Below are 23,349 nucleotides of genomic sequence, written 5' to 3'. Positions count from 1 at the left end.
TTGAAGTACAACATAGTTTACCATTATTTTATTTTTCGCAGTGTTTTCGTATTTTTACATTAAAAATGATTACTGGGTATGTCTACCTAGTAGAATTAATTTCTTATGCGTGATAGGCAAGTCGATGTTATCACGTGATATTACCGAATTAGGTGTATAGCCTAATTATATCACCCGTTCAGAGTAAGCCTTCGTAGCTCAGTGGATACAACGCTGCACTGCAATTTTGGCGACACCGGTTCGAACCCGGTCTTCGACACATTTTTATTTTTTTATTTTGGTAATATTTTTAACGATTATGATATCAACGAGTAAACATTTTTATTTAACAATTGTCCTGAGATTCGTTACTGTACACAAAAAAACTTTTTTTGGTGCCAATCAGGTGTACAGTCCCTTTAATACTATAATGCGGTAAGAACAATATGACACGATACATTTCCAGCTCAAACATTTTATCTGACCCTAGACGCGAACATTACCGATGCAAATCTTACACTTGGACGTTAAGTTCCTCATGCACGAACGGATAAGAATAGCATTACAGCAGTCGGCTCATAATGTCACAATTTTATCTGACCCTTGGATCGAACATAACTTGTGCAAATCGTACACTTGGGCGTAAATGATTTAATAAAATATGCGCTGACAATACACGCGTTTAAACTGGTCGCAAGTCTGAAAGGCGCAAACGCAACCACCAATTGCAAATAACCTCATTTAGTCCGAACTGTTAGCCTTTTATGAATTTCAAAGTATTACAATTTATTATTTAGATGTTTCTTTCCCAAAATCAATGAAAGTTTGATCACATTTCTACAACAACATAGGCAAGGGCTTCACACGTATATATGTGTTACAATCGCAAATGAGTATATAATAAAAAATATCCATTGTCGTCTGATGTCATATCATTAAAACGTACCTATAGCCGTAAATTTAATTGTACCACGTAATGTGTGTCAACATATAGTTAATACATGAAATAATGGACGACTTTTGATTAATTGAGGTACGACAATCTATTTATAATCATTAAACTTCATACCAGTATTTATTAAATGGCTATACTTCTGATGCGGTCAACTCGGGGTCATTTGTAACGTTACTGTGACATTGTTTGGCGGCATAACAGTGCACAATTGAGTTTGGAAAGCGATTGATTGATACAGTTTATTTCAAATGTTCTTAGTAAGTTTACCTGTGCATTGTTTTTAATAATTCACACACAATTTAATACAATTTATATATTTATATAACAAGATCGCCAAATGTCGCAACTTCGTCCGTCCTATTTTTAGGACACCACGTTTGGTGATAGCTGGTTGTGCGTTAGCAAAAAGTAGAGAGCGGACACAGTAAATGTTTGCTAGTTCAATGGTTATTACGCTGGATCGACTGAAGCGGCATGGCTAGATTCTGACCGAGATATTCTGCCCGTACATATTAAAGCCAAATGTAGTGGTGATTGGACTTAGGTTTCTAACGTTATTTGTCTGACAAAACGATTTTAAGTAATTTGATTAAAGGACAATAACTATCGAGTAACTCTAGCGATATGGCTGATACCGAAATGTGTATAAAAACAAAAGCAATTGTGCAGATGCGATGTCATCATTGATGGAATAATGCAAAAGACGATCTTTCAATGAACATTATTCAATAGTAAACATCAACCTTTGACGATACCCGTAAGTGACATTGACAATAAATACAAGTTTGTGGTACTTCTTACAAAATTACGCCATAACACCCCCCTATGTTTGACACGATCGGTTCATAATGGAGAAGTATATAAGCATAAAAGTATGAAAAACAGCATGTTAAATAAAGTTATTGCTTTGGGTTGTGAAACATTATCTTGTTTTCTTAAGTCATACGCATAAATATTTATGTACAAAACTTTTAAAACGTCGATATAATTAGTTATTAATTCAATACCCAATACTGTCATTTAACTTTCTTTTCCGGTAATTTCAATTTCGTTACAGATATCAGTTTAACTTCACCTTTTTGTAATACTGTCACAATGTCTTGTTCCTCCTTTATCTTCTTATAAATACTGATAATCCCAACACATAATGTCGAAACACTTATATCTATACAGCTTTATGTATAAATGCAGAAAATCTCATTTTCGCCAATTTTTGAAATACATTATTCTACGATAAATTGCTAGCTTATCATTAAACAAATATTATCGTGCATTGGCAAAGGTCAATCGTACAAGCCAAATCTTCATATTATCTGACGGTGTCAGACCGTCATGTCCTTGTTCTCAATTATTCGTCTAAAGCATTGTTTGTACCGGGTTCTGCAGTACTGTATTGTTGTAAACAGGGTCATCTGCAAGTATATAGAAAGGATTTATAAACACGATGTCAAGCTGAATACTTTCAAAAAATAACAAACATACGAAGTTTAAAAAGAGAATTTTGGCCAATATAATGATATAATTAGATTGGATGTACGTAAAGTTAAAATAGATACAGGACTTCGGGACCATTTTTATACTTTGTCTTTATTAAGTCTCAGGAAAACTTGTGTACACTAATTATATCATAAGTGTAATATCGTTTCAATTTTATTACAAACTTTGATCAATAAATAATCATCAAGAGTCCACTCAAGATTCAAATATAAAACATCTTGTGTAAGAAAGTATACCTTTTTCTACATTTTCGTTGTACACCTGTGCCTTTGTAATTGACACATCCAACGGCATATACACATGCGAATTATCGGGTCTGAAAAAAACGTTAACTGTATTTGACCCACCATGCAGTGGTAATTCGTGCTTTCTTAAAATTAACCAAACCAATATTAACTTCGCAAAACAATTATCAAGGACATGAACTCTAAAATCGACTCACTTTCATCTATTTGATTCGAGAAAAAATTATTCACTGAATTACCTTAAACATAAACGTTATATGTTATATGTTATTTCTATAATCAAATGCAAGTCCTTCAAAACGAAACACACTTGTATAGCCAAAAATAATCACATGTACCTAGACATATCACCATTTGCTTTAGTGCGTTTAAATGCGTTTGGTGTGTTAATTAGGACAAGCCATGCATATGCCGTTAAGGTATTTTATAGTTTTTGACATATTTGCGCCGAATGACAAATATTTATGAACTCGGTTAAAGCTGAAAGCCTACAAAATATGTATCATCGATGTATAGGACGAAACTTAACAGCCAATTGTATAAACGAAGTTAATCATGTGGATTTGTCAAAGAAAGCCAATATGGTTTTTGGTCCACAGTCATCCAATAACTGCTACAAATCTATCAAATCGTTCAAATGTGAAAACTGATCAAAAGAAAACCTGTTGACAAGTTATCAATTTTTATTAAATTTGCTGCTGGACATTTTACCGATATTTTAAATATAACTGTTAAATGCATGTTATTACATCTGACAGTTCCAATGTATTATTGTTTAATGTTGTTTTTCATCTTACCCATTGTCTCCAGCTTCTGAAATGTAATATGATGGTAAGTAACTAAATACGTTATTCATGTTCATGAACATTAGTGTACACAATCACATATATACTTTATTATGGATTTAAAAATACAATGTTAACCTGTCAATATTGTCTAGATATCGAACGATGTGGTTAGTATAATATTTCATTTGAATGATGTTTCTTTACTTAATCACCCAAGTAAGTTGTACAACTTACTAAGAGCATCGTAAACTGATGTATCCGTTGGCACGTCCGCATCTGCCTTGGCTGCATTATGTCCTGGGTTTTCTTTTACAGATCTATAGCATGAACAAGAATAGTGTGTCCATTCCATTTAACTGCTTGACAATTATGCTTGGTAAATTTAAACGTTGAAAACAGTAACGTATATTTATCTGTATTGAACTATAATATTTTATTTAGTAAATTGTTCCGTCTTTCTGTAGTGAACTTTGTGTTTATAAGTGTTTTTCTCCTTAAGTTCGTCTTGATAAATCATTATATGTAAAGTTGCATTAAAATGGAAAACAGACATAATATGATTCCACTCAAAATAAACATGATTTGTAAAAAACTATTATAATTAGAACTACGTTTATAAAATAATTAACAATACCGAATATGCAATGCATATTTGATAGTGTAGTAACTGTTTTGAAAGAATGCCTAATGAGTATATATTTTTGCAGTAGTAGTATATAGTATATCTGATCTTAACTAAATCTCCACGATGTAGCTAATCGCATGGCGCGCTTAAAATAACGGGTCAGTACAAGGAATAACGTCAAAAAACGGATTTGAGGTAATTGTCGTTGTAATAATCACATAATTCTTATTTGATCATATTCCCATTGAACTAGATTATTTTAAATGGCAATGTAAAGTCGAAGATATGGTTACGGGAGACAAATCTGTTAAATCCGACATAACTCGCAATTCAAACCCCCGTCAAAACTGAAAACTAACCTAGCAATTAATACGCTATTGTGAATTACAATCATGCAATAATTGCTTTCATTATCAACACATGGTGAAGTACACACAAATTTCGGAAAAGTTCATTTGTCAAAAAAGTCCTTTTTGCCAATTTAAAAGCACTCACATTTGAAAATGAGCCCTCAAAGCATGATTTAGTGTGTCGTATATGTAAAGGTATCTTTACAATAATAGCATTTTTCCAAACACGAACATCTTGAAAATGTATTCTTCTTCATTATTCTTTCGAAATCTAATCATAATACTGTGTTAACTGTGTAAACATCATATTTCAACATCTCCCCCTGACGTTCACGTAACCTTATTAATTTTGTATTGAATACTATACCCTGTTTTATAATTTAAAGTCTTTTGATTCTAACTTACAACTGTCAGGAATGCACTTTTAAACACATACACTGTGTCGTGTCATTCATGCAAAACATGCAAAGTTATAGCTCACTGTCAAAACAGGCTGATAAAAATCCATTAATGTGTTTAAGAATAAACCTTCTTCTCGAATTTGCAAATTCTTACACGGATTGTCCAGCAGAATCATCTGAAATAAAGAATGAGGTTGAAATATATCATACACTTTGAAATAGTTGAATAAGTTATAGTGTGCTTGCCTATTTGCTTGACTATAAATCTGAACATGAACTTAAAAACACATATAACTCTAATTCGAATAAACAATAAGTTTTCAGTTCTCAATAAGCATATGACGTTCTTCATATCGTCAAATGAGTTGATTAAAAGCTACATGAAAGTAAATTGAAAAAACAACCTACCGGTATTTAGTTAAAATACATTAAATGAACCCTTTTAACCCGAAATTACAAATAATTCCTGAATGTACTGAACTGATGAATTCAAAACGAAATTTTGTATGTGATATAAAAGTACTAAAATGTAACTCACATGCATTGTTCTGAAAGCATATGAATTGAACAGGCCAGGAAAACTGATACAATAGGGTACGAAGGTCACAGCCCAAGCTACATGTAGCTTTCTCATTATGTTTATCATATGTGACCAGTCACGGGATTTTTGGCCCGAAACCACTTTTTGGGCGAAAATAAGATATGAGTAATTTCTGACTGTACTATTCTTTAGGATAAAAATACTGAAAAGAAAATTCAAAAATTCCTATTTTTAACGAAATTATGACAAAAACTAGAAGGGCACTTGGTTAAGAAACAGCTGGAAATTCGGTAAAGTTCAAGAATTTATTGAAACATTTGTATTCACAGATGCAATAAATATTCATCACTACAATATAAACATTTCCCACATTATAACGACAACAATATATTTTCAAAACCATTCTAAATTATTATTGAGAAAATAAATGAAAATTAATTGGTTACCATGGCAACCTTTATTGAAAAAGGCGTTTTGGGGTTAAATTTGCATTTAAATATACAATAAATGCCATATGAAGCATTCAATAATAATGGATCTGTTAATTAATATCCTCAAACCTTACTGTAAATGGTGTATGTATTTGACATAAAAAAAATCCGAATAAATAAAAACTGTTCGCCAAGTACCGTAGTTTATTGGCAATTTTTCACAATAAATTGACATTAGGTTGGAACTTGCACCTAATACAAACCAATGTATATCTAGAAGTTATAGTATGTTACCCCTGTAATTTACTATAAATTATCTTATTTGAATGGTATTTAAGAGTTTGTTTTTTATCCTGGTTACCATGGCAACAGGCCACAAACATGATTATAATCACACCAACTTTACCAATTTACCTCAAATGTGATTTTTTGTATAGTCATTCATTGCTCATAAACCATGAAATGGTAGTATAGATACTCTTAATTTAATAAACATAACAATCCTACACAATTTACACTATTGTAAAATTAGATCAGTTAATAAATGGGCACATTTACATTTTACAAAAATGAAAACAATTTATGTAACATACTAACTACTTAGCATGTACACGTCATTATGTAGTTTCAAGAGGTATGCAATTGGTCACATTAGTACATGACAAATTATATTTTCGATGCTTATTCATAGGTAAAAGTTAAAGCTGAAAATTTTTATAGGGTTCAGGAAGGTTTTAAAAATAAAGATATTGAAGAAAAACTGAAAGGTTGCTAAGGTACATTTTATCAGGCTGTGAAGTAACTAATATTGACAAACAATACTATTATAAATGTCTTCAATTCAAGCATTTATAGGCTTCAACTGCCAGATTGTTTTAAGTTTGTATTAATAATAAACATATAGTGGTCTACATTATGGCAGAGGGGCTCTACCAACAAAAGACAGGGTGTAGCACCCTTCTATCAATCATTTGCTAAAACCACAGTTTTTCACTCAAAATCACTGGTAGCTTCATTTCACATGAACATGTTTCTATTGAATTAATAACTGTCAATAAAATATTGATGCACGTTTTCATCAGCTCAGTAACGGGCTCATTCTTAAATCTTATATTTAGTTTATAAAGATCACATATCAGTATATTAGTGTTTTCACTTATTTAAAGGATCAGAGCATTAAGTCCTTTTAGTTGGATGCGTTCAGGGTACTCTCCAAGGAAAAGCCATTGTTGTGGGCTTGTCAATTTTAACTTCAATCTCACTGTCCTTGGCATGCTCTCTCATGAATGCACTCACTGGGTTGTTAGCTGAAGTTCTGCAAAATAATGTTCATATATGTACATTACTTAGTGTTTGGAATAAATTATGCAAATTAACTTGAACATCAAAACTCACATCTGAATAAAATGGACAAAATATCTAAAATTGTTTTTGACTTATTTCATAGATATGCATACACAGGCAGTGATACAGTCTATAATACTTTTGTTATACCTGAAGTGATGATATTTCCTCAAGTTTGGAATGGACTTCAGGGGTCACTTGGTGTACTCCAACCAGTCAAAGAATATAACCAGTTTGCCAAGGTCATCAATCCACAAAGTGCTGCCTCCATTTGGTCTGAATAAATAAACATGTTGTTTATATTATGATATAATACCTATTGTTTTAACACAAGCTTTCTTTTACATAATAAGGTATTATAACCAACTTCAGTGTTTAAAAAAAGTACCAAATGTCAATATTTATATACACAAAATCCTTTAATTTGGCTTTAAATCAACATTTAAAGCACCAAAATTTAAAACAAAACAAAAACAACAACATTCTTACAACTTACCTTCCACAGACCAAATCTCACACATGACTGAACTTTATGTCACCTGCTTCCATTTAAGTAAATGCTGTGTCTTTCCCTTCAGAATACATCAGACCCTTAAACATAGAATTAAATACAATTTATTGAACTGATTGCCTTCAATCCATGACATTTAGAGAATAAAGAGAACAGATTTAAGCCCAACTATTTTTATAAGACTAATGCATATTTTGAGATTTCTGATTACTTGTATTGAAAAAATAATAAATGTTACATTGTTATGTTATTCTAATGTTCTCATGTGTCAATATGCAGTGCATAAGTGATGTATTTCAACACTGCTTTTGTCAATCATACCCAATGACTGCATTGTTTTTATTCCACCAAACACAGTTGTCAATGTGCAGGTATGCAGAGTCTTCTCTATATGGATGATGTTGAAAATGAGGTACCACACCATTGGCCACATAACAGCTAAACCCTTATCACTGAGATATCTGTGAACCTGAAAACACACACTTTGAAATAGAAAAGATGTATATATATTTACACTTTCATTTTATGTTTAAGTAAGAACTTTGAATAAAGGTAATATAAAATATTTAAACAAGAACGCCGCAGAGCAAATGTGAGCGCTTCTCTGTTTTTTCAGTGAATTTACAAAATATAAAGGTTTTCCATTTCTCCTATAATAATTTAGTCAAATGGCAAAACTGTATTAACCACTCATTTAATAAATAAAATTAACCATATGATTTACAGAACACTTCCAAGCAGGGCACTCCTGCTGTGCCTAGTATAGGTAGAAGACCTGCTCGGCATAGTCAAAGCTGTAATGGATTGTTGTTCTATGTACAGCAGGTGTTTGACCTAAAATTCACATTTGATCATAATGTTCTAAAAATATGTATTTACAGAAATACAAATCTTTAACTGTTTATAGTTGGGGTGATGCCCCGGCAGATCAACATGTACACAATATTGCATGCCAAAGAAATTTCCTGTTAGTCTGAATGTCATGCATACTCAAAAAGCAGCTTGCAGCTACAGTCATTAATATTGGTCCTGGCTTTTAGAGTATTGTGCTCTTATTCTATATAAACATTTCCCCCATCTGCATTAGTCTTCATTATTTTCATAATCATCATGATCATCTTCATCATAACAGAAATTTATTTCAAAGTACCTTAACCTCATGAGATTGTATGTTATGCACATAAATCAACATTGCAAAAAAAAGTTCATCTACAACTTTAAATTCATCAACATAGCTAAAAAGACAGTTAAGCTGCAACTCAAAATTAATTCGTAAAATCCATCAATAATTGTATTGATAGTTGGCCGCGGTAAGATGATGAAAAATTGATTATGTCCTTTTTCAGTCATCATAAGTATGCAAAAAGAGAATATCTGCTGGATTTTGATCTGTTGATATTTTCAATGTCAGACTGTCAAATTTCACTTCCGCTTTCTTTTCCTGCGATCAATTTCCATTCATTTGACCGAATTTAGAATATATTGCATTACATTAAAGATATACACATTTGTGAAATTATATGCTTAAACAATGAAACTAATTCTACTTACCAACAAATTCCTAATTTGATGTAAATGCCTTTGGTTCAGCTTGATCTACATCCTCAAATTTGGGTCAAAAAATAGCTCATGACAACTACGGGAGATAACACCAAAAGTAATAAACAATACGAAAGAAAGTGGTTAAAAAACAATATTTCTATGAACATTACATTGTAAAGAATATATTTGACTGAACAATCTAGGGTGACAAATTGTTTAATGGTTGTTTTTACGATAAAAACTTCATTACTTTCTTATTTTTTACGCTTTAACTTTGCGCACGTTTTTCTCGAAATCGAGGCTATCGGTTTCGGGCCAAAAGTCTCATGACGCGTCAACACATACATTCATGGTTTTCGACTCACAGAGTGACATGCTTTGAAATGATAATGTCGGCTCAATGCGAATGCCCTTTAAATTACAGACAGAAGTCAAGCAAACGAAATTGACTGATTACTTTAAATATTCAACTTAAAATGTACATGTAGTCGTGTGGACTGATTTTTTGTGTTTTTTTGTTTTTGCTTTGTATTAGCCTTTATCTATTGCATTCTAAATATAATTTTGCAATAAAGATTTTTTTTACAACTTCTTTATTAACAATGGTACTGATGATACCGATTGTGGTTTGAGGTGGTGGTTAACATACATAATCGACCTCTGTTTGGACATGGCCAAAGTGTCAGAAAAGTCCTGGACTAAGTTAAGACACTTAAAACAGGTTTGACTGTCGATGTAATACGATATCGGTTTTTACCATAAGAGGCCTATTTTAGCCCTGCTATAAGTGACCCCAACAAATTCAGGGTATGATACAGGGTTGTTTATAAATCCTTATCTTACTTGCTCTCTTATGGTTGTTATCATCGATCCGATCTCAGATTAATGAATATTGATGAGTCAGAGCATAACTGATCCGATCTCAGATTAATGAATATTGATGTGTCAGAGCATAACTGATCCGATCTCAGATTAATGAATATTGATGAGTCAGAGCATAACTGATCAGACCTCAGACTAATGAATATTGATGAGTAAGAGCATAACTGATGCGACCTTTTTAAACACAGCTGTAAATGGCAATTCGCCAACAAACAACAGATGGCACCTTGCTGTGGCTAAAGGTCCATGAAACAATGGATGGGGACTAACACGATAGACATTCCTTAAACTTGGTCTTTAAATATACGCATTTAAACTGGTTAACTGGCCGATTTAAAGCTGAAGGAAATATGAAATATACAAACATACGTACAAGATAATCGACTGAAATATGCAACCGAATACAAGAGATTAAATTATCTAAACAAATATGCATACCTATTTTCTCCGCCGAGGAATCCATGCATTTTAGAGCCCTTTTCCGTCTGAGAATGACAACGACGACAACTATGGCCACGAGCGCTCCAAACGTTCCGCCAATCGCCTCTCCAACAACAGGGCCAGCACTTGAACTGCTTTTGGTATGATCTTGAATTACATACAATATGCTTCATATTTAGAATTTAGGGCTCCCTTAAGATTAAAATTCAGTAATTTAGTGATACAAAACCTACAGATTTTAGGCATTGAATATGATTTGATGTGTATAAATGTGTATGATCTTAATACAAAGTTTTAAATCTTTAAATTAACTCAGGCGAGCTATATCGGAAAGCTGTCTTTGTCAAGTCGTATATATACAGGTTTTAGGGTTTATTTGTTTTCAGGCATTTCATAAATAAAATCTGTATATATACTAAAAGTAATATACCGATGGGTCTAAGGTGTAACCATTCCACTAGTGTATCACCAACTCCGTTAGACACTGACAATTGGTACAATCTGTAATCTTCAATCTGAACATCCAGAATCGTTAAGGTACTTGTGAGACCTTCTGTGTTAATTTCAAATTTGTTTATATCATCTGGCAAAAGGTCACATGAACTGCCATTCGAACAACGCTTCCAAACAAATTGTGAGTGCTTTGGCACAGGATAAGCGACAACTTTGTATACTAAGGTTGCATTTCCATATTGGCGTGCGGTGAAGTTAAGCTGTACCTCCACTCCTGAGGGTCGCCTTGCGGAACCTGGGAGAACAGGGTACATTTATTTATATCAAGACAGGCCTTTTTGCTCATTTCAGTCATTACGAAAAAATTAAAATAGCATTCCTATTTTATCAAAAGTTTTTTTTTCCATTGTACGTAATGGATTGAAATATCAAAACGGCCATTCTGTCAACACATATAATTTACAATTTACGATGCTAACGAGTTATTCATTTTCAATATAAAACCTGCAATTTTGTTAATTATAACATAGTTATATGTGTGTATGCCAAACTAACAGGTATTATAAAAAGTTAAACAGAAAGATTAAAGTATAAGTACAGCTGAAACTGCAAGGAAAACCCTAGAGCTTAACATTTGAAATAACAGAGAGATTGCAAAATCTTTCTTGAATTCCTACCGGTACACATTTTAAGAAATTTACGAATAAAAATAATGTTCTCGAAACATGATTTATAGTAATCATCATTAAAGGAAATATTTTACACTTAAGTACCAAGACTCATCCACGTTTCGTGAATGAGTCTTTTATACTAATGGGCCTATTGCAGAATCCATTACAAAAGTGGTAGTTTCACTTTTGCTGTTGCTATAGCAAAAGATAAACTTAAGCCATTAAGCTTCGTGATTTATATTGCAACGTTTCTCCAGACGGACGGACGGAGGGTAAACCGATAGAAGGGGGCTAATAAAGATAGCCATTTAACGGATGTTTTGCCCCGAGTTTAACAGTACTGATACAAATGACAGAGCATGTGATGTTTATGTTTAGATTTAAGCCAGTTAGGATGGACACAGTGTTCTATACTAATTCCGGACTAAGTTTAATAAAATCTCCGGGATTGATAACATGTTCAAAAATAAAGTTTTAAACGCATTTCTTAAATCTTATAAAATGAAATGATAATTAACTGTACATTTAGCTATCAATATGCTTATCAGTTTGAGCCAGCCTACGTGAATTAATATTGCAGACCAGGATCAGTGCAGACAGTTCGGCAAAAAAACTTTCACTTTTATAAAAAAAACTTGAGTAATCGACGTGCAGGCAAATCAAGAAACAACGAATTAAACTCAATGCACGAAAGATATTGATGTTAATACTTACATTTTACAAATAAGTGCACTGACATGTTATCCGCTGTCCCATACTGATTGTATCCTGAGCACGTATACACTCCTGTATCGGAACATTCAGCTTGTAGTTCATGTGTGAGTTGGTGTACTCCAGGTATTGCAATTATCGTCCTACTGTCTTTGGTAAGAGACATTTCCGCACCGGGGTCACTTTCTAGCAAACACCGAAAATGGTTTGAAGAATGCTCCTCAATTTCTACCGATTCGTGAGAAACGTTGTTGAGATGTAATATCAAATTTTCCGCTCCATCTTAAATGAAATTACATTTAAACGATAATAATGTTGACTGCTTGTGCTAAGTTAAATCTAATTTTTGTTTTTAAGTAAAGGTGACATTTCTTATTGAAATAATACTATTCGTAGTTTTGTTTGTCAAACTTAAATCATTTGGGTTTAAGACTGTTTAGATGCAACGTTCCAATTGACGCTATATCAGCGGTCATTGTAACACAAAATAGGTTGTTGGTCAATAAAAATACATTTTTGGCCGCATTTGATTCATGTAAAACAATATCTTTACTTCTCTTTTCGCGAAATAAAAAAGAAAGAAAATTGATGTCCAGCTAACTGAATAATCCCAAACTTTAACGAACACAAGGACCAAATACAAATTAATCACCAGCATAACCCACAATACACAAAAACCTTACAACGGTTAAAAGAACACGAAAAATTAAACACTCCTCTATTTCATTTTCAAGTAGAACATCAAAAAAATAAACTCTCCTCTATTTCATTTTCAAGTATAAGTTGAAGGCTGAATGATATAAATCAGGTATCAATCACTTGAACAAATAATGTTAGTACACATGATATGGATGATAACGTTTTAAGAGTTACACTTAACATAAAGATGATACTTGTTTGTTTTAGTGTATGGTCGCAATATATTTCACCGAGTGAGCACCAAAAGATACATTTCACGAGTGGCGTAGCTGTGAGAGAATTATTCCTATTTGGTGTTCACAAAGTGAAATATTTTGCTACCTTTTACTGAAACAACCAATTTGTCTTTTTTATAAATAACATGCCTTAATTGAAGTTAAAAGTCATTTAATTACACTTCAAAAAAAACACAGTAATTTGTATGCGCACGTTGCGTCATAATGGGAATGACGTTGGAAATTGTGTCCAATCCCTATGTGCGCTGACCTTAAATTTGGAAAAGAGAGCGGTACAATTTCAAAACAAAAAACATCAGTTTGATAGTTTCACTGTATCACCGGAAAACTTGTACGGTGCGTATTGTATCATTAAATTACTGTAGCATTGGTGAATTAATCTACTAGGTTCACTTGGAATCTTCAGAAGACAATTGTTTCGTCTGTAAAGGAAGTAGCAGACTACAGGAACTTAATACTGTATAATATAAGCAACAATATAAAAATATCAAACAAGTGATCCACAGTTTTAAATGAAAGTTTTTGGAAAAGAACACATGCTGGCGTCCCCAACCCGTTCCAGTCATCCGGGTTATGATTTACACTTATAAGTATCTCGACTTTCGGGGTCCAAAAGAATCGTTTAACGCACATTGTTTGTGTAAATCACATACTATCTTAAACAGCCGCTAAATATATGATTTAACCAGCTTTGACCAGAATGTCCATGTTGTTATGATGTGTATTATGCTGACAAATTATACTTACAAAGAACATCTAAATAAAATGTTGCAGTGTCATACTGTGTAGTCGTCACTGATGACAACGTTGGCTGGAGAACACTTGACACCTTGCACGTGTAATTGGCCTCGTCACTGCGCTGCACGTTTAGAATGGTCAAGTTATGTGTTTTCTGTATGATCCAGGAGACGTTTGTTCCGGACCTCGTCCATTCAAAGTCAACAGTTGGGGGGTTGCCCGGTGTGTACAAGCACTTGTAAACAAAGGTTTCCCCACGGACTTTCCTAACGTTCTGCAAAGTCCCTAATTTTGGGCCATCTGAAATTTTCAATGAAACCTTGTACATAGAGATGAAAATATTATTAGGCAATCACTAACTTAAAACACTTAGTAAATCTTCGCATATTTAAACTTTAAACATTTGAGATTACATCAGTATTTGATAATTAGCATTACTCTTAACCTTCATTGATTGTCCATGCTATGCTTGTTTAAATGCTTGCTCGCCGTATTGTTTCTTAACAAATAATACTTATATAGGGAAATGAGCTGTCAAGTGTCCCATTAAACATGCTGATACTAAACGCGATTGCATTTCTTTAAATTCCTTAGCTACTTGTAACTTATAATGTGCATGTTTGCCGATGTTCCTGCTAATCATTTAAATCTCTGCACAACATTCTGATAACTAGACTGTCTGGAATCTAATACAAGTCATAATTAGCATTGTTCTTAAAATAGACTCCTATGGACATGAGTTTAGGTTGGTATTTTGAATTAAGTGTACCACTTGACTTTGATTTTTTTTTAGAAAAGTTAGCCTTACTATACGCCGTGTCATCACATCTTAATAATATCAAAGGTAATTGCAGATTATTGCTGAGTGTAACAGACAGATCAATGCAGACAGGTCTTGTAAACCAGCTTATACGATACATCACCAGAAATATTTGAATGCTTAGATTCTTGGCTTGCCCCTGTAGTTTTACTGAATGAATGAGTAGACCAGATTATGTTATGTTCTGCTATAAAGAAGTTGTATGTGCCATTCCATGTATTTATAGGATATGTAAAAAAGTTTTGGAAAAGTTTGAGTAGGTTGTAGCGAACTAACAAGAGCAATAGATTTCCTTTATCTTTTACGTTTTCATGTCAACAAGAACAAATACGTCCAAATGTTTCGCTGCAGATGAGCCGTATCCTCTGTTCGAATTATATGACTGCAGTAGGAAACGCAAGCAAATATTTACATTTAAAATAATTATTCGTTAAAAATAAAAAAGTAATTGAATTGTCTACTGTTGTGTATTTATTGTTTAAGAAAAGTTATCGACAACAAACGAGTGTTTGTTTAACCGTTTATCCGATTATTGTGAGGTCGTATAACTTTGGTTAAATGGCGTAGCTCTAATCCATCCTTTCATCGCAAAATATTTAAATCAATAATGACGTCACAAACCCGTGCGTTTTACACGTATAACTCGCATGTTTTTCCTACTGATGATCTAAGGAGAATGTTAACACTGTCAGATTATATGCAGTAAGAATAACAACATTAAAAAGGCGAAATTAGACATATTTTCAGGACGACTTGATAAAAGAATATGCTAATACATATAAAGACAGACATTTCGCAAAGTTTGTGACTTCTTATGCTTTCATCTTGTAGACAAACATCCTTGATATTATACCAGTTTTCTAAAAAGGGGATCTTCATTAGTAGTTGCATACACTTTAATGTCATTTTATTACATGATTATGTAAACTTCCTCTCCATTCCGACGTTATTGCTGAGCAATACAAATGATCGCTGTGGCAAGTGTTTGCTTGGGCGAAGTTGTTAACAAAGTTAAATCTATACTCACATAATACATTTATATATGCTTTTGTGGAATTCCTCTTCACTCCCACATTGATTGCTGAACAGAATATCTGGCCACTCTGGTCAGATTTTAATGGAGTAAAGCTAAGTGTGCTCCGCGTCACATTGAGATCATCATCCTCTTGGTACGTGTTCGTGGAGAGCGACGTTACGTCTTGCACCTGCTCTGACCTTTGTATGAACCATCTGACCGAGGCAGCCGGTAACCCGCCCGATGTTCGACACTGCAATGTCGTTTCGGTATTCTCTATTACGTTGATGGGGTTAGTGGCGGGGGATAACGTCACGTCAGTGATGCCAACTGATATAAATTGAAACGTTTGTCTTTCATTTTGATAATAGTAGTTATCGTCTTACCTGTAAATGAACTAACGTTGGTGTAAATTATTCATACTGTTATTTGAATAAATGATTAGCATAGCCTTAAAGTTTTAAATGTGCCAACAGTATTCATGTTGCCAAGTCATTTTTATTAATTTTGTTAAGTTGAAGATTTGAATAGCTAGTAATTATTTTGCATATTTACTATGCATTGATCCGTAAAGGTATCATTTTCAACGTTGGAAAAAATGCTTGTTTCGATATGAAATAACGAAACGAACTATCAAAATTACATATTTTCATCATGTTTGAATTTTGTTTAAATTATTTCTGAATTACATTTTGATAGTTTTGAATCATTATTTTACTTTAACATTGATCTTGACACAATTATTAAACAAACATAGCGTACATAAAACATGTACACAGTATTAATTTAAGCAATGGAAACGATGAAAACCTTGCACTGTAATTGTCGCTATCTCGCTGTGTTCTGTTTTCCCGTCAACGTTAACTTGGCATTTCCATTTGTCTTCGTTTTCTGTCCTCGTAACGTTTTTAATAGTAAGTGTGAGTCTGTTTCTAGCTGGACAGGCGTAGGTGTATAGTGTGGAGTTGGGTGCAAAAGAAGGATATGGGGGAGAACAGTCGTTGTCACCCTTAATAACGATGGTTCCGATAGCAAAATTAGAATGCAATTCTCCCAGCTTACTCCATATAATATGTTCAGTGTTTGTGCTTTGTGTTTCACAAGTCAATGTCAGAGGACTGTACTCTGACACAGTGGGAGAGGTCGGAGACAAGGTGACCACCTGGGCTTCTGCACCTGGAAAGACAAAATAATAAACATTATCCTTAAAAAAGGTTTAATTGTTAAAACGTTTCGTGGTAATAGGTATTAATTATGTTATTATAATATTTAGTTACATTATAATTTCTGAAAACAATTCATATTTGATGTAAGACGCAGTGGTTGTTTCTGTTTGTCAAGGAAAAGCACTGAGTTTAAAAATCGTCACATATTCTCGCGCATACCTGGCGGAAATTTTAACAACCAGAAACACAGGGTACAAGTTTTATTACTGTTTGATCCGGGGGGGGGTCCAGAAAATAAGAGCCAAATTGCAGCCAATATAGGGCAAGGAAAGACATTTTTAAACGTATCAGAAGGCGATTAGTTCCCTTTATCAATATTTACATGTCGTCTCGGTAATTTCAAACATGGCGACGTACTGTGATTAGTGTGATCAATATACGCACAATAACGAATGACGCCATTTAAATGTTTTCGCAGTTCAAATTATCTGAAAAATGAATTAAATTGCGTATTTGATCTTGTTTATTTGATAGAAACATGTTAAGTTTACCAAAGTATTTAGTAACAAATAAGAATATTATAACAGAAGCATATGACAAACAGAAAAATTGTTTATTTTAATGAAAGATCAAATTTCATGTCGGAAGTGGTCAACACAATCATATTTTCATGAGTGGCTACGTTCCTCTAACGAAATCAGCAGATAGCCTCTGTAGCAAAGATTTTCATTTAGACCTATAATTAAAGTTTGAAAAAAAAACGGTATTATTTACCTTTAAATATTTATGTGAAAAGCTACAGAAACAAACTCAGTAGCCTAAAGTTTAAACATAAACCCCGTTTAATTGCACTGGGTAAACGCCAAAGACATAAAACACAAAAGCAAAAAAATCACACACAAGAAACATGGAACAACATCACAAAAATTCACAAACATCACAGTGCATATATACTTTATACAAAAATGGGTATGTTTATCAAGGATCGTTAGGTACCGCCTTGGAGCGGTCAGTTAACCGTAAATTTACCGGGGGATGGGGGGGGGGTAAACCAGTAACCAATTTACGTGCATAAACCTCACTTTATCCAAACAATCCTGAATTAAGTATAAACGTAAAAGGTTTTTTTTTTCAAAGTATTCATTAACTTCAAAAAACTTTTTTTTCTCATTTAATTATCTACAGGAAGGCAACAAAAATGATATTTTGTAAACATTTCAATACTGAATACATTTTTCAAAAACGCTCTCTCACACACACACACACACACACACACACACACGCACACACGCACACAGGCACGCACGCACACACACAGACACACGCAAACACACTCACGCACACACGCACACACACACACACGCGCCCACACAAAACGAATAAACACGCATGTACACACCCACAAAGTGATGTATTTTTGTCATGATAATTATTTTTGTATTTTTAAAAAAAGTTATTTCTGATTGTTTTTGTTGTGGCAACTCATGTCATTTTTTTATTAATTTATCGTATAAGATATCAAGTACTCTTCATTTTTGTTTTTGGGTCTCATATTTGTCATGATTAAATGCTATTTGTTCTTCTATTTTTATTCTTAGCTTTAGGTACATCAAGTATGTATCAAACGACAATATTCTATTGCTACATTTTGCTGAGTGTATGTAAAATTTCATTAATATAATTAGGAAGTTACAAACGTTTGTGTGTGTGCTTGTTCCTACTATTCCCAGTAAAGCCTCGCGTTTGTAGCTGTTAGATTGGCATTTTATTCATTTATAGACAATGATGTTGCCATTTAACTTTCAAGTGTAGGTGGCATTTAAACTGAAGGTAACAACGTTAAGCCGGACAAAAATTATAAACGAAAATTAACAAAGGGCAATAACTCTAAAAATATAGAAGCAAGAGTTACGGTTTTTGTGCACTGCACTTGCCCACCATGAGATCTATCTACATATGATGTTTCAGGTTGATACCTCTTATAGTTTACGATATATGCCCATGACAAAATTTAAGGCTTGAAAATTAACAAAGGGCAATAACTCTTAAAATAAGGAAAGCAAGAGTAACAGTTCTTGTGCACTGCACTTGCCCTCTACATATGAAATTTCAAGTTGATACCACTAATAGTTTACGAGATATGCCCCGGACGAGTGAAAACTGGACGCGACCGCCGCCGCCGACAAAAGTAACCCCTATATGTCGCCTAGTCAGGCGACACAAAAACGACATGCATTAGCTAAATTTTTCTTCCGTATGATTACATGTAATAAAATTCAAGAAAAAGACGTCACATGCCGGAACATTTCTAGCTAGCCACAGACGGTTTTATGGATAACTTGAATCTGCAAAACTTTCAAAAAATCAGAGGACTGAAAGTTTAGTTATTTAAGGACGCTATATTCAACCTTATATTTTGTTTGAGAAATTTATCTTCAAATACTAGAAAGCAAGTACCTGCTGGAAACACTTTAATTATTTTTTTTAAAACATCACCATAAAAATCGGGATGAGCAATACTTTTAGCAGTCTGCGATTTAAGAATTCTATTATACTTTGATATGATATTATAATGACCATTAAGTTTTCCTTAATTTATGATATCTGAAACCCTGTTTTAGAAGTTTACCGTCATAAGTTTACTGCGAGAGCTTAAATTGTTGACATTTGTATATATTCTAACGAATCCTATCAACTGTGCAATAAAAACACCATATGATGGTGAACTAGGAACATCTCCATCTAAAGAAGGGCAATGAATTATTTTAATATTAAAATCATCACGTTTATCATACAGATTGATATTCAATATACCTTCCCTTACTTTGATGATTATGTGAAAAACTTACAGTTGCAAATCTAAATAGGATGCTTTTAAATTGGATGAATTAGATTTATGAAGTTGCAATTGTGAATGGATATATCGAATAAGTACTATCTGTAAATACCGGATTATCAAAGCTTAGAATATCGTCAATATATCAAAAGTGCTATTGAATTTATCAACAAGGGCGAGATCTTGATGGGTTATAATTTATACACATGCATTGTTGATGAGAATCACACATGTTCAAATATGGATGAGACTTATGTAAGTTAACATATGCATTTTTTAAATAGTTCATGCCTTCACAACTCACTCTTTGAAATATTGAATGTATGTTTGTTAATGATAAACGTTTTATACGGTGATAATTTAAGGCGATGACCCCTCTCTTCATATTCTTACCATTAAGTTGTTGAAGGATACACTAGATCGATAGTACTATCTTTAAGGATCTTATACGCAGAGATGCTAGGGTTATAATGAATAGGATGTGTGTCATTATCATATATGATATATATTAAGATAACTGAATATTCAGTGGTAGTACACCGTTTCAAAACACGTATAATATCAAATAGCCATATATATGTTCCGAAAAATGAACATTAATAAATATGTAGTTCTGTACATGACCTACAATTTTGAACAAGAGCATATTAAACGACTAAGAATTATCTGTTAAATGGACCCTGCATTATAACATTATAAGCTTCCAACTTTTTGTCAAATATTTATTTACAGTTGATGTATATATTTACTGAGAACTGTGAAATTATTTTAATTGTTAATTTGTTGAACTGAAGTACTTTGTAATGACACAAATTAACAAAAAAAATCACACACTCTTTAAGGACGTCATATTTATTCAGGTATCAGCTTATTAAATTGAAAATGGCAAATTTCTGAGCGCTAGCACTGCGACTCATGAGAAGATGTTAAAATCTGATTCTTTTAATTTTAGCTCTGTAGCCCATAAAGCGTTTGAACGGGATCTATGCCAGGATGTTACCGGTAAAGATTGACAAAAGGATTTCTTGATCGAAAGCTCACGACGAATGGCCCAAGACAGAAAAAGGAACATGGTGATCAGATTAGCGCGACGTCATTTAAACAATAAGATACGACGCTTCAATCATCTTTTATGACATAATACACACGTATGCTGTGGATAACCCATTTTAACAAGCAATTCTCAGCTGAGAAATGATCTTACTAAATTTCCATGAAGAGGAATAAAAAGTTAAACTGTAGTATAAGGAGTGATTGCATTGCTTTGTCCATGTTGCATAAACGTAGGCCGGCGTACTTCATAAGAAGCAGTATCTTCCTCTCCTGCGTTCATACAGCCTGAACACACGAAACGATGCATTAAATCCGTAAAGTATTTTCCGGAACATGTTCTGATTCATGAGTAGAAACAATATTGGTTTTGTTAAACAGTCAAATCAGAACGGTGGTCGAGGCTGCTTTCTCCCTTGCATCCCAAGAAAGGAAAAGTAATATTTGTTGTAGAAAAAGTTGCAATTTGAATAGTATATGCATTTCTTTTGTACCATTTGTACATAAAAAAATCAAATATTCAATAAAGGGAAAGGGGCGCCGGGTACCCCCGCCCCTAACCCTCTGGTGATATTTAATATATCCAATATGATATAACTCCAGATCTATTATTGATCATGCTATGTTTTGTTTAACCGCTTTGTCTTAGAAATTTATTTACATGTTTTGCTTATACTTTAAAAAATGCACAAACCAATTCTTGACAATAAGCAAACATATTCAATGGATCAGTAATAATCCAAATCCATAGTAAAAACATAAATCATTCGAAATACGTTTCTATCGCTTAAACATAGGAAGCTATTAAACAACGGAACAACATGAAGAGGCATAGCCTAATAGGATGACAGAGATCGTTACTAGTTTTGTTAATATATAAGAACATTTTCTGTTTAGCTTGCATTAGTATTCGTTACATAAAACACGTGAAGAACCAAAAACTAATATTTATTCATAATTTCATGGAAGGGTCTATGCTTACTTATATTGTAAGAATTTATCTAGGTATGTAGGATTTATACAATACTTAAAAACGATTTAAGGCATTCCTAATATATTAGTGCAGTCAAACAAAAATCGTGAATCTTACATCCTTTTCATAAAGGTGGAATTGAAACCTATGTTGAATACCACCACAGATCGATATTTACACAAACAGCTTAGTTAAAAGGACATTATAATAATTTATATTGATAAAGTTTTTTCACCCACCTGAGTTTATCCCATGCACTAAAATTATCACAAAGTTCACTATAAGGTGAACAATAACCATGGCTGTGTACTACTTCTTTATTAATGATGCATGTATTTGTATTGCAATCAGGAAGTTTAAACACTTTAAATTCAGTATTTCATATAAGGAAGTTTATGTTTTGCGTTTGTTTAATATTTTGAACATAATATTTATCACATTGTACAACCTAGAATGCCAACGCCTGAAGATTGATGAACTTGTTCTGTTCTGTCAATACAATATAATTTTTATATAAACTAAACTTAAACTAGCTTTTCACTGAAGACCTCATTTTGAAGTGAATAAAATTGATCGCGAAATAAGACAAGGCATAAAACATATTTGGTTTACGTTGGGCGATATTGTCCACGTTAGCGGCAGTAAAATTAAGTGCAGACAAAACATTTAGTTATCCAAGCGGTCACGATTGATTGTGGTTTAATCGTAAATTCAGAGTACAACTAGAAGATTGAAATTCTTGGTGACAGTGTTTTATATACATAAAGTATCGGTCAAATAAAATTTTGGGGTAAATTATCTCAGTTATTCCAGCGTTTTGCCCTTTATGTCAAAACGCCAATATGTGTGTGATTCGTTTTAAATTCTGAAGATATGAAGGCTAGGTAGGCGGGGATTTGTTTTGAAAAAATATTAGATTGTGTACAAAGTGTGTATATCGTTTATTGTTGACATTCATACACATGCTGAAATGAATGATCCCTAGAAATGCATTTAAATTATGTATCCCCTTTTTATTTCAAATAATGTTATAAAAAGCAATGATATTTATTTCTTCCAAAAAGAAGTTACAGGCGGGACTTTCAATAACAGTCGGTACTGTAACATAGCCGCAACATCCGTTTTTATGTTCAACTATATATATATATATGAGATGTGAGTCATGTGGAATCATAAGTATTTTTCATCTTTAATTATGAAAGTTGTTGACAATGTCTCGGTCAAGCTCGATCGTGGGGCAATTGGCCTAAAGTAGGCAAGAGTAATGGCCCTTTAACATTAACAATGGCAGGCGTATGCATTTTGCAGACAATTACTTCAGTATTCATTATTCTATTTATGTCTAAACTCGGTGACAGTGAGGCTGTGGATAATATCTCGGTTAATTTCTGGTGTAGCTTAAATCATCATATTTATTCGAGAAACTTGTTGACAGTGTTTGTCAGTCTG

At 33.1% G+C, this 23,349-nt stretch overlaps 1 protein-coding gene across 5 annotated transcripts; it reads right to left on the bottom strand.

The window, feature by feature from the left end:
• Positions 1 to 1,159: 1,159 nt before the first annotated feature.
• LOC128235269 (titin-like) lies at positions 1,160 to 22,257 on the bottom strand. Of its 5 annotated transcripts, XM_052950073.1 has the most exons (12): positions 22,140 to 22,257; positions 16,686 to 17,051; positions 15,888 to 16,205; positions 14,050 to 14,340; positions 12,371 to 12,649; positions 10,963 to 11,280; positions 10,530 to 10,679; positions 4,995 to 5,016; positions 3,699 to 3,781; positions 3,474 to 3,489; positions 2,668 to 2,747; positions 1,160 to 2,346 (listed from the first exon to the last, which is right to left on the bottom strand). In XM_052950073.1, the coding sequence occupies exons 1-12, from the start codon at positions 22,198 to 22,200 to the stop codon at positions 2,291 to 2,293; spliced, it is 2,040 nt and encodes a 679-aa protein (XP_052806033.1). In that variant the 5' UTR covers positions 22,201 to 22,257; the 3' UTR covers positions 1,160 to 2,290. The 5 variants fall into 5 exon arrangements, 1 of the variants encoding a protein (XP_052806033.1); XR_008261175.1 differs by lacking the exons at positions 1,160 to 2,346; positions 2,668 to 2,747; positions 3,474 to 3,489; positions 3,699 to 3,781; positions 4,995 to 5,016 and adding exons at positions 5,673 to 7,127; positions 7,307 to 7,432; positions 7,653 to 7,747; positions 7,989 to 8,136 and having other exon boundaries at positions 8,380 to 10,679; XR_008261174.1 differs by lacking the exons at positions 1,160 to 2,346; positions 2,668 to 2,747; positions 3,474 to 3,489; positions 3,699 to 3,781; positions 4,995 to 5,016 and adding exons at positions 5,673 to 7,127; positions 7,307 to 7,432; positions 7,653 to 7,747; positions 7,989 to 8,136 and having other exon boundaries at positions 8,392 to 10,679.
• Between the last annotated feature and the right edge of the window lie 1,092 nt (positions 22,258 to 23,349).

The sequence above is a fragment of the Mya arenaria genome, chromosome 5 (genome assembly GCF_026914265.1).
Source record: "Mya arenaria isolate MELC-2E11 chromosome 5, ASM2691426v1".
NCBI lineage: Eukaryota > Metazoa > Mollusca > Bivalvia > Myida > Myidae > Mya > Mya arenaria.
Note: the sequence above shows the minus strand (reverse complement) of the source record. Positions and strands in the feature narration are given on the sequence as shown.